Below are 12673 nucleotides of genomic sequence, written 5' to 3'. Positions count from 1 at the left end.
ACCAGGCTGGCCTCTAACTCACAGAGATCCGCCTGCCTCTGCCTCCCCAGTGCTGGGATTAAAGGCGTGCACCACCAACGCCCGGCCAGCCTGCTTTCTTATAGCCCAGGGTAGCATCACCCACAGTGATCTGGGCCCTCCAACATCAATCATCAGTCAAGAAAATGTACCACAGGTTTGCCCACGGGTCAATCTGGTGAGGACATTTTCTCACTTGAGGTTCCCTCTTCTTGGAATGAAGTTGTATCAAGTTGACAAAACCAGCCAGCAAGGGAGGAAGGGAGGGAGGGAGGGAAGGGAGGAAGCGAGGGAGAGAGCAAGAGAAAGAGAGAGGGGGGAGGGAGAGGGAGAGGGAGAGAGAGAGGGAGAGAGGGAGGGAAGGAAGGAAGGAGGGAAGGAAGGAAGGAAAGAAGGAAGGAAGGACCTCCCTTCACTACTTGACACTGGTTTTCAATAATAGCAGCAGAGAATTTCATGATAGTCTGAGTATTCTATTAGTTTACGGACAGCTGGTTTCACAAGATGTTACTCTCTCCCCACAAGAGGGCTATAGGGCAGCACCAGGGCTTCTGAGAGCTGGGGAGTCTACCCTTGTCTTTCCCCTACCTGCAGCTTAAAGGCAAGCTCATGCTTGAGAGCCCTGAGATCATCCAGTTGCTGCCGCAGAGACACCAGGGCATCCTGCTTCTCACAGACATCCTTCTCCAGCATCTTCATAGCCAGTTCCATCTCTTGTCTCATGCTGATCTGGAGTTCCAGTTCCTTTTCAACGTCCTGCCACAAAGCAAATAAACTGCTTATACTCTTTCCTCAATTAAGTAAATGCCATAACATCTCACAAGAAAAGGTAGACAAACCCCCTTAGTGCTCAGTATTTTGGCTGAAGGTTATTTATTTTAAGAGACATTAATAATTAATAATGATTAATAAGAGGCATTAATAGCAACTATTGGGAGCCAGGCAGTGGTGGAGCACACATTTAATGCCAGAACTAAATTGGGAGGCAGAAGCAGGTGGATATCCAGGTTGGGAGTCAGCCTGTTCCACAATGTGAGTTCCAGGGTAGCCAGGGCTACCCTGTCTCAGAAAACAACAACAAATAACAATTAATTAGGAGTAAGAAGGTCATTTGTTGGGATATTCTTGATATAGCTGAGACAGCCTAGAGTTACTGGGAATGGTCAATAATTAGGCTAAGTGAAATATTCTCACCTAATACAAAACTCTTTGGTTTCTATCATAGGCACAGCAGCATTATTTAGGAGAGCAGAGATAACAACTGCAGTTCCTCTGCATTCAGGACTTAGTTTCATGACTCAAATATAAGCATATGACAATTTTCAGGTTTTGTATCATGTGTGCCCTCTTTAAATAGTTATGGTAAAAATGAACCATGCTAGCCCATGCTGACATTATTTCTAGAATATTCTTACGGAAAATATTTTAATACCTAATTTACAAACATAGTTATTTAAAGCACATTAAGATGGTTGTATTTTCAGAGAACCTGAATTTCTGCCATGTACTTTTTTTTTTAAAGATTAATTTATTTTATGTATGAGTACTACAACTTTTTGCCAGAAGAGGGCATCAGATCCCACTATAGACGGTTGTGAGCCATCATGTGGTTGCTGGTAATAGAACTCAGGTTCAGACTGGAGAAACCCACGGGGACAGCTGACCTGAACAAGGGGCTGCTCATGGACCCCAGACTGATAGCTGGGAAACTAGTATAGGACTAATCCAGACACCCAGAAGGAGGAAGTCAGTTTGGATGTCTGGACAATCTACAGGGCCTCTGGTAGTGGATCAGTATTTATCCCTAGTATACGAAGACTTTGGGAGCCCACTCCACGCAGAGGGATACACTCGGGAGGGTCTAGGCCCTGCTCCACATGATATGACAGACTTTTAAGATCCCCTATGGAAGGCCTCACCCTCCCTGGAGAGCAGAAAGGAGTTGGGATAGGGGGTTGGGGGGACAGAGGAGGAGGGGAGGGAGAGGGAATTGGGATTGACATGTATAAGATGCTTTTTTCTAAAAAAAAAAAAAAAAACCAAACCAAACCAAACCAAAACACCTCAGATCCTCTGACAGAGCAGCCAGTGCTCTTAACTGCCAATCCATCTCTGCAGTTCCCTCTGTCATATAGTCTTAACTTGAAGTAACTTATTAGTACAAATTAAACCACCCCTCATTTTCAACTTCCCACATTCTTAGAGATACAGCAGAGTGGGCATGGGCAAGAAACAGTTTTATAGGGTTTCTAAAAAAAGGTGCATTACTGAGCATCAGGACCTTTCTGGGTCACCTGAAGCTTCTCCAGAGCCCAGCCCTCTCATGTGTCCTAGCTACTAGAACTTAAGGAAATTTACCAATCGTAACTGTGTCTCCTCCTTTAGATGCTTTCTTGCTTCACTCAGTGCTTGCCCTTCTGCAGTTCTGTCTTGTTTAGGACCCTTGAGAAGGTAAATAAAAGTACATATATATATATAAGGACTTAATTAGAGACTCTACATCAAATTAGCAGTTGCAATAAAGAATTTCAAGTTGAGTGTATTTTACAAGGTTATGTTGAGTTGGAAGTTTGCTGTTCTTCATTTAAAACCCTGAAGTGAGTTACCAAAACTGGTGATGGAGACTCCCCCATCAGTCTTGGAAAACAGTATCATAACTGTGTGTAGTTTGTCAATTCTTGTAATCTGAGCACTTGGAGGCCTGGCCAGAAGACTGCTAAGAGTCTGAGGCCAGCCTGGAATACAGACTAAAACACTGTCTAAAAAACAAAACAAAAACAACCCCCCTCCCTGAGAGAAACAAAACAAAAAACCAACCACCCACATACCAAAACAAACAAACAAAATAAGTGGCTGGGATATAGTGCAGGTGGTAGAATGCTTGCTTGACCTTCATGAAGCATTTCATCCAATCTCTAGCACCTCATAAAACAGGAACCATGACTCCGATCTTTTCCCCTGGCACTTGGGAGGTGGAAGCAGGAGGATTAGGAGTTCAAAGCCATCCGTGGTTATATACCAAGTTGTAGGCCAGCTTGGGTTACATGGGACCATGGATCAAAAACAAAAACAAATAAACACAAACCCCCGATACCCTGATTCACTGCAAAATATGAGTTGGTTCAGGTTTGGATGGTACTACATTCTTTTCCCAGAGATTTCACAGATAGCTGTCCAAAGATCATGGCTAAAAGGAAGCAGGCCATTAGAGAGATTCTGCTGTGCATTTATAGCTGTTTTAATGATGTCCATGCATAAAAGCAAATACTTATATACACAGGAAACAGCTTTTATCCCATTACAACTCTAGAAACATGAACAGTAGCAAGGAAAGGTGCCAGTGAAGTCAGAACAAACAAGCAAGCAACCCTACACTCACAGTTGATAGATACATCAATTAGAATATCCCCTTAAAGCAATACTGTCATTTAGAACAATTTCTGTACCATGACACCATCAGGGCAGAAAGCATCACATCATGCTCCCTAAGGAGGTTGAACACTGGACGCTCACTTGCAAGCCCAGCAATTCTGGAGGCAGAGAAAGGAGGATCTCTGAGTCTGAGGCCAGCCTGATCTACAGAGTGAGTTCCAGGACAGTCAGGGCTACAAAGAGAAACCCTGTCTCAAACAAACAAACAAACAAACAAACAAACAAGCCCCCTCAACATACAAAATCTTGGTCCTTGAAAGTACTGTTATGTAGAAAACTCATTTGCATACTAACCTTTCCTTGTGGCAACAGATAACTTTAAAGAGTAGCACAGTGTAAAAATGGTATACTTGTTATTACATGAAACAAATTATTTTATGATATGAAGGTTTTGCCTACATTTATGTCTGTGCATACTTGTGTGCCTGGTGATCCCAGAGGGCAGAGGAGAGAATTGGATCATCTAGAACTGTAGTTACAGATAGCTGAGAGCAGCCAAGTGGGAGTTGAAAATTGAACTCAGATCCTCTGGGACAACAATAACTTTCTTAACCACTAAGCCATCTCTCCAGCTCCATTATGAAGATTGTAATCACTAAACACAGTACAAATTATTAGCAAATACAAGTCTCTAAACAAATGTAAGCAACGATGAGCTGTGGCAGAGCAGAGCCTCTGAGAGCTGTAACCTGTTCTTGTTACACACAGTCCTGAGAAAGAGTATGCTTGATATGTGCCAATGTCCAGGACTGGCTACTGCCCTGTGGTTTACACAGTGCACAGTGTCCTCTCCACGAAGGTCTCAGAACCCACTTAGGACTAACCTTCCGACTGGATTCCAGTAGATAGGAGCTTTCTTCTTTAACTCGTTCCATTTCTTCTTGTAAGGTAATGATTCTGTTGTTGGCGACCGCAAGCTATTGACCAAAATTAAAAACAAAAACCTTTTATTCTTTTCATAATTTTTCATAATTTTCAGACTTGAATATTCTTAGGAATCCATAGCTAAGGGAAGCTATTTATCACCCACTAAAATTATTCTCAACAGTCAGATATGGGGTGCATGTTGTAATCCCAGCATTTTGGAGCTGGGGCTAGTAAATTCTCTTTAGCTTCAACTACAAAGAGGATGCAGTATCAGAAAAATAAATGTTCTAATGAGGAACACAGGGGAAGTATCTTTCAAGTACGTAAGATAAAAATAAAAATCACCTGACATGGCTTCTTTTATATGAATACTTTTATTTTGGATGTGTGTGCATGGGTGCACATGTCTGAGTGGGCGTGGATGTATACAGGTCAGAGGTTCCTGCTGGGAATCTCCTTAGTGTTCTCTCCCTTACTGTTTGAGACAAGGTCTCTCACTGAACCTGATACTCAGGCTTTGGCTTACAATGGCTGGCCAGTGAGGCCCAGGATTTGCCTGGGTCCATCCCCCAGGGCTAGGACTACAAACATGTGCTGCCACGCCCAGTATTTACACAGGTACTAAGCATTCAAACTCAGGTCCCCATGCTTGCATAGCAGCCATTTTCCTCATCTTACTATGCCCCAATGCTAATACTGTTTAATTCAAGAGCACCTCCATGGCTACGTTTCTAAACACATTCAGTAAGAATGCTTCTAAAATGTTCACAGAGCAGGTCCTGCCTCAGCAACAAATGAAGAGAAGATGGTGAAATGCTGTCTAAACCAAGGCTGAATAAAGTATTCACTTCCTGTCATGGGAGTCACACTGTGAACTCTCCAAAAGACCTTTTATAGGTAATTCAGCTAAGGCAGGAGGGTTCGAGTTTAAGGTCAGAGTGAGCTAAATAAGACTGTATTTCAAAAAAGACACAAACTATATATTAACTATTTATCTATCATCTATCTATCATCTTTCTATATCTCTATGTTCTAAAGAAAAATTAGCAGTATTAGCGCACTGAATTTCTTTAAACCAAGTTTATCTCACTATACAACAGGGCAATCAGAAACAGCAAATGAGCTTGCTTCTGGCTCACTTACTTAAGATCTTGGTGCAGATATCTACTCCCATTAAACAAAGGCCGAGCTACAGATTTAGCCTTCCGACAGATGTCAACCATGAGGTTAATTTCCTCTTCTTATTCTAAGGACTCTTCTAAGTACTTTCCGGTTTACAGTCTTGCCTAATCTCCAGAGGAAGCATAAGCACCCCCATCTGGCAGTGGGGAAACTGGGTTTTTTTCAGAGATCAAGTGACCAACTTAGTCAGGAGCACATGACAGTAAGAAGCAGTGGGGATCACTGGCATTCCCTCTAGCACTGCTTGTGTCAGGCATGCTCAAGAACAGACAGGATGTGGGGGTCAGGAGCTCCTGGCTTGGAACACACATCAGTGGTCAAGAGAAATCTGTCTAAAAGAGATGGGGGTGGGGGAGTCTTTGTCTAGATGGACCACATCAACAGTGGCCAAAATGCTCACTGAATTCTGAGTATCTCACTGTAGTCTATCTAATCCCACCGGGAAGGGAGTGACTAAGCAGCCAACACAAAAAGTTATTTCCAATGGGACCTCCTGAAACTGAGAAGCTTCTGCAAGGCAAAGGAAACAGTCAGTAGGATAAAACGACCACCCACAGAATGGGAAAAGATCTTCACCGATCCCACATCTGACAGAGGACTGATTTCCAAAATATATAAGGAGCTCAAGAAGCTAGCCACCAAAACACCAAACAACGAAATTAAAAAGTGGGGTGCAGAACTAAATAGGGAATTCTCAACAGAGGAATCTGAAATGGCTGAAAGACACTTAAAAAAGTGCTCAAAATCATTGGCCATCAGAGAAATGCAACTCAAAACAACTCTGAGATACCATCTCACGCCTGTCAGAATGGCTAAAATAAAAAACACCAATGACAATCTATGCTGGAGAGGATGTGGAGAAAAAGGAACACTCCTCCATTGCTGGTGGGAGTGCGATCTTGTAAGACCACTCTGGAAATCAGTATGGCGGTTGCTCAGAAAAATGGGAATCAGTGTACCTCAAGATCCAGCCATTCCTCTCTTGGGTATATACCCAAATAGGGCATGTACTTACAACAAGGACATATGTTCAACCATGTTCATAGCAGCATTGTTTGTAATAGCCAGAACCTGGAAACAACCTAGATGCCCCTCTATTGAAGAATGGATTGAGAAAATGTGGTACATTTATACAATGGAGTACTACTCAGCAGAAAAAAGCAATGGAATCTTGAAATTCGCAGGCAAATGGATGGAACTAGAGGAAACCATCCTGAGTGAGGTAACCCAGTCACAAAAAGACAAGCAAGGTATGTACTCACTGATATATGAATTTTAGACATAGAACAAAAGACTACCAGTATATAATGCTCTTCACCAAAGAAACTAGGAAACATGAAGGACTCTAAGGGTTAAATGGTCCCCAGGAATGGAAGTGGCATGAACTCCCGAACTAATTGGGGGCATGAGGGTGGGGGGGGAAGGAGCTGCTACAATAAGAGCAAGAGAAGAGGAGAAGAGGAGAGGAAATGGAGGGGCAGAAACATTGAGTTGGGGGAAGAATAGAGGAAAGAGAGCAAGATGAGAGATACGATATCAGAGGGAGCCACTGTAGGCCCGAGAAGGGATCAGGAACCAGGGAGATCTCCAGAGACCTACAAGGATGACACGATTTGACAATCCAGGCAATGGTGGAGAGGATAACCTAAAAACCCTCCCCCTAAAATGAGATTGATGACTTCTCTTTATGCCATCCTAGAGCCCTCACCCAGTGACTGATGGAAACAGAGACAGACATCCACAGATATACAATGAGCCGAAATCGGGAATTTAGTTGAAGAGAGGGAGGAATGAAGAACGAAGGGGTCTGTACTAGGATGGAGAAACCCACAGGAACTGTTGGCCTGAACAAGGGAGAGCACATCGACCCCAGATGCTGTCCAGGAGGCCTGTACAAGACTGATCCAGACCCCAGAACATGGATGTCAATAAGGAGGCCTCTGCACTCCAGGGAGCCTCTGGTAGTGGATTAGTATTTTTCCCTGGTGCAAGAAGGGACTTTGAGAGCCCATCCCATATGAAGGGTTACACTCTGGCCCTGGACACATGGGGAAGGGCCCAGGATCAGCATAGGAAGACTTGGTGGACTTTGCTGAGCTCCCGTTGAGGGCCCTACCCTGCCTGGGGAGTAGTGGGTGGATGGGGTTGGGGGGATGGGCTGGGGGTGGGGGAGAAAGTTTGGGGGTGAGGGGTGGGAGAGGGAGAAGGGACTTGAAATAAGCTTGTTCCCTAATAAAATAAAATAAAATTTAAAAAAAAAAAAAGTTATTTCCTACGGCGGTTCTTATCTGAAAAGTCAAATCCTTCATGTCCAAGGTAATAGGAATGACTGGTATCACTGATTTATATAATTACATTTATAGGTCAAATAATGTCCAAAACACTTACCTCCTCTGTCAGTTTAGTGTTGGATTTTTCTAATGCATCTACTTTTCCCTGAAGGTTGTTCACAGTTGCACTATTAAGACAAGAAAAAAAAGTAACAGTTACTTTTGAAAAACAGGACAAAAACTGCACTTGCCTTCCTAAGTCCCATTATACTTCTCTGTCTATATCAACTTTACAAGTCTAACTAGATCGTATTAACTATACACAATGGGTTTGTGATTTTTCATACATGAATACAAGATGTTTTGATAGTATCTATATCCCAATTTGTGCACACAGTTACTGCTAGACTTGTATGCTCTGAGACAACATACAAAGAGTTTCACCCTTAACTGCTGTGTCCTTGGCACAGAGGTAGTGCTCTGTATTTGTTGAGTGAAATGAAAGAGTGAATGTAAACATGGTACATTCTAATACCATGTGTACATGGTATGATGTCTCTGTATGAGACACAACAGCCTACATGTACACCAACTACTCTTACAGTTGTTTCCCTGTATTCATTTACTTCTTGCAATAGCTTTTGTTAGGTGTCTCTAACTACAGATAGAGAAACTGAGGCACAGAAAGGGTAAGGAAGAATTAAGCTTATATTTGGCCATCAAATATAAAAAGCACATCTTTGCTTGGCTGGTGTGGTCATAGATTATGGTCATGCTTAGTTCTTAAACCCCAGAGAAAATATAAATCGGACCTGAATTTCCTAGCTGGAACCAAGAGTACTCTAAATTTAGACTGACACTGATAGGGGATTCTAGGCAGTGAAGGAAGGAAATGAAAGGGTCTTTGTACCACTTGAAATATGAATATCAATATGCCAGCTTCCTCTGAGACAAATAAGTCATAATGTCATGGCAGAGAACCAAAAATAAATAAATATATACATATATCTGGTCAATATCAAGCATTACTGTGGAAAATCCCCAAACTGCGCATAACCACCGTGACTGGCCTTCCAGGCAGTTCATACAGATCTAAAAGTTGAAACAAACTGCAGGGTTAAAGATAAACCAATGTTGTGGGCTTTGGCTTTAAACTAAACCAAAATGAGAAGTCAAAGGTAAACAGACAGAAACAGCAGCTGTTGGCTATTCCTTCCAGGCCCTGAGCTAAGGACAGAAGAATGTAACTGATAATAAATGCTGTTAGTTATTGCCCTTCCATCTTGGACACACACTCACAGCTAGGCTACCCAGAGAAACTCTTAGTAGACCATGAGGCTAAATAAAGCAACTGAAGTAAACATTTCTTCCTTGGTTGGCCCTATAGGGCAGAATACTGCTTTTGCATCCACGCTCACATACTCTGGAAGAAGGGCAATACTGCACCCTTCAGTAAAATGGTAAGAAAACTGTGTTAGGACCCAGATCTTTTTCATTCTTCCTAGAATGTACAACTTAGCCTTCTTTTTACTTGTAAACTGTTACAGATGTAACTTTCCCCCTTCTTCAACTTAGCAGCTGTCAAGTTCTATGGCTTGCATGCCTGGGGTTTTCTCTTGAATTCCAATAAATTGTCCCTGAGTTCCCTTCTGAGTCCTTTTTAATTTTTACTTAATGTGTATGGGTGTTTTGCTGTATGTATGTTGTGTACCATGTGTGTGCCTGTGCCTTCAGAAGCACTGGATACAGATGGTTGTGAGTCCTCACATGGGTGCTGGAAATTGAACCTGGATCCTCCGGAAAGACAGTCAGAGCATAACTGCTGAGCGTAACTCCACTCCCCAGTCCATTTTAAAATTATTCTACAGTGAGACCAGAGACCTGCAAAGGGAACTCTGCCTCTGTGCCTTCAGAAACTTATATCTACATTATAAGTCAATTAAGAATGGCTTTTATGCTAGGCTTGGTGGCACACACCTTTAATCCCAACACTTGAGGCCAGGGGCAGGTGATGTCCATGAATTCAAAGCCAGCCACCAGCCTGGTCTACATAGCAATTTCCAGGCCAGTCAAGACTACACAGTGAAACCCTGTAGCCCCATCCCCCCACTCTCTTCTCTCTTCCCTTCCCTTACTCTCTTACTCCCCTATAAACTTTCCACATAAAAGAGTGTGGGGATGGGGAGGGGAGTGGCTTTTATAACAGACCTTACAAAGGTTCTATAGGCTACAAAAAAGATAGTAACTAATGGCTATGTTAATGTTAATTATTCTTCTAAAATTATTAAGCCAATTTTAACATAAGAATATTAAAGTAATTCTGGAGTGTATGAAATATCTGGTGAGTACTTGATAATTTAGTGGTAGTGGAAGCAAAGAGAGGGAAAGTTAATATACCAATTTAGTGTGTAAGTGAGAAGTGCAAGGGAACAAGAGAGATGGTTTACCCAAGATCAGTACTGCAGTAGGTGGCCAGCATCAACCATGTGTGTCACATTTTATAATTCTTAATTGAATATACTTACTTAACCTCTAGAGTTACAATCTCATGATAACCTATTATTGCCTTCCACTAAAAGTTACCTAACTTATCCAGTACTTAGCTCTGTGATTGACAAATGGAATTTTCTGTGTGTTTGCTGAACACTGACTATATGGGTCTTTACTGATCATTGTGTCTCTCGATAAACCCCCAATAAAATAATTAAATTCATCCTTTACTTCAGATGTCTGTTGAGTTCTTCTACGTAGTTCTTCTGGTCTAGAATTGCAGTAATCTGACCATCCCTGGAGGGAAAAATAATGGAAACAGAATTAAGATGAGTGATAGAAATGGCAAGATACAGCTTTCATCCCAGCTTTTCCTAAAGCATGAGACTGATGGGTACAGACTCACTGAACCAGAAGTCACACTTGATACATCATTATTTTGAATATCAATAAGGAAGAGTCAGTGGTTTAAAAGTGGGAACAACAACCTACATTAACAAAGCTTTCAAAAGGGTCAAGATATTCTAAAAGTTATTTTGTGTGAATGTATGTTTTGCCTTTGTGTATGTCTGTACCATGTGTGTGTAGTACCCTCAGGTCCCCTGGAACCGGAGTTACAGATGGCTGTGAGCCACTATATAGGTAGGTGTTGGGAATGGAACCCGGGTCCTCTAGAAGAACAGCCAGTGCTCTTATCTACTGAGCTATCTCACCAGCCCCATTTTTTTCTTTCTTTCTTTTTTTTAAATATAGGGTCTCTCTATACAGCCCTGGTCATCATGGAATGCACAGAGATCTGCCTGTCTCTGCCTCTTGAGTGTTAGGATTAAAGGCATGTGCCATCACACCTAGCTTGTTTCTTCTTTCTTTCTTTCTTTTTTTTTTTTTTTTTTTTTGAGTTTCTGGTCATCTATACTCAGCCTCCAAAGGTAGGACATAATGTGCAGCAATGACAAGCTTGTCCAAATTTTCAAGCCCTACTTCAGGCTGTGGAGAACTGGCTGGGTGTGGTGATTTCACACCTTTGGATCCTATGCTGAGAAGCAGAGGCAGCAGGGAAGCCTTCAGTTCAAGGCCAACCTGATCTACATGCGGAGTGATAGGCCAATCTGGGCTACAGTATGAGACTATCAGAAAAACAAAAACAAAATGATATGGAGAATTAGATAATAATAGAATTATTATCTATTAGATAATAATAAATAATATTAATTTATTATTTATAATTTATTATTTATATTTATATTTATATTTATTTATATTTATTTTTATTTTATATATAAAATAATTTTATTTTATATAAAATTATTTTATTATAAAATAATTATAAATAATAAATATAATTTATTATTTATATTTATATTATATTTATTTATTATATTTATATTTATTAATTTTATATTTATTATTTATAATTTATTATATAAATAAATAAATAATAAAATTAGATAATAATAGAATTATCTTTATTATGTCTGCTCCTGAATTACCTAGCAGGAAAGTCATTAACCTAAAAACCTTTTTAATCATAGGCCCAGTAATCAGATATTTTTGTCAAGACTTTATTAAAACTATACAATCAAAATTCTTCTACTAAATCTAACACAATATCGTTGTAAACTAACCAAGGAAAATATGCTACATCTGAGAAAAAAGAAACATGATTTCTTCATACATACCCTTCACTACCTTTACTGCTGTTTCCATCTTTGAGATACATTGAAAAATCTATAACTCCAACCTGGAGAAAATTTTCAGAAGTTAATAGAAAATTCGATACTATTCCCAAGATATAAAATAATGTCATTTCTTAGGCATTCAAAAATAACATAAGGATAACGATAATCACCTGAAGTTTATGATGAATGTTTAACATTTTACTATGAATATAATGGTAAAGTGAGAAATTAGAAGTAAGTCACAGAGGCCAAGGGTGTGGCTCAATAGCACAGTGTTTCCTTAACAGGTACAAACTCTCACTTCCATACCCAGCAACACACACACACACACACACACACACACACACACACACACACACACACACACAGCATCACCACCAAAAATAACAACAAAAGAAAAAGAAAAGACAATTCATGATAGTCAACAGAATACTTAGCATAAAGAATAAGGTTTACACTTCCTTTCTCTTTTTCAGGCATTCTGCTACTGACTTTTTATTTTATTCTAGGAAAAACTTTTAAAAAGTTATTTATAAAAGTTATTTTAAGTTATTTTTGTAACTTAATTTCTATGAGCTTGCAAAGAAGTGGGCTTCACTACACACCCTTCAGCGCAGTGCCTTGTCCCTTCTCCCTTGTGCCTTTTCACCCCTGTAGCTTACTTTGCACTTTCACATCATGTGACCTCTGACCTTCCCCCATCTCTGTCAGCATGCCACACCCCCCACTGTGGTC

General features: G+C 40.7%; 1 protein-coding gene across 5 annotated transcripts in view; it reads right to left on the bottom strand.

The window, feature by feature from the left end:
- Positions 1 to 12673, bottom strand: part of Rufy3 (RUN and FYVE domain containing 3) — an 82283-nt gene that overhangs the window by 16014 nt on the left and 53596 nt on the right. For all 5 annotated transcript variants that reach the window (XR_004772322.1, XM_027389249.2, XM_027389244.2 and 2 more), the window contains exons 6-11: positions 11939 to 12000; positions 10491 to 10556; positions 7888 to 7957; positions 4275 to 4367; positions 2377 to 2460; positions 607 to 774 (exon numbers count right to left, since the gene is read on the bottom strand). Coding sequence is in view for 4 of the 5 variants with exons in the window: in XM_027389249.2 (XP_027245050.1) it covers positions 607 to 774; positions 2377 to 2460; positions 4275 to 4367; positions 7888 to 7957; positions 10491 to 10556; positions 11939 to 12000 (543 nt within the window). In the remaining variant the exon portion in view is untranslated. The remainder of the gene's footprint in view (positions 1 to 606; positions 775 to 2376; positions 2461 to 4274; positions 4368 to 7887; positions 7958 to 10490; positions 10557 to 11938; positions 12001 to 12673) is intronic.

This window comes from Cricetulus griseus (assembly GCF_003668045.3).
Source record: "Cricetulus griseus strain 17A/GY chromosome 1 unlocalized genomic scaffold, alternate assembly CriGri-PICRH-1.0 chr1_1, whole genome shotgun sequence".
In the NCBI taxonomy this organism is placed as follows: domain Eukaryota; kingdom Metazoa; phylum Chordata; class Mammalia; order Rodentia; family Cricetidae; genus Cricetulus; species Cricetulus griseus.
Note: the sequence above shows the minus strand (reverse complement) of the source record. Positions and strands in the feature narration are given on the sequence as shown.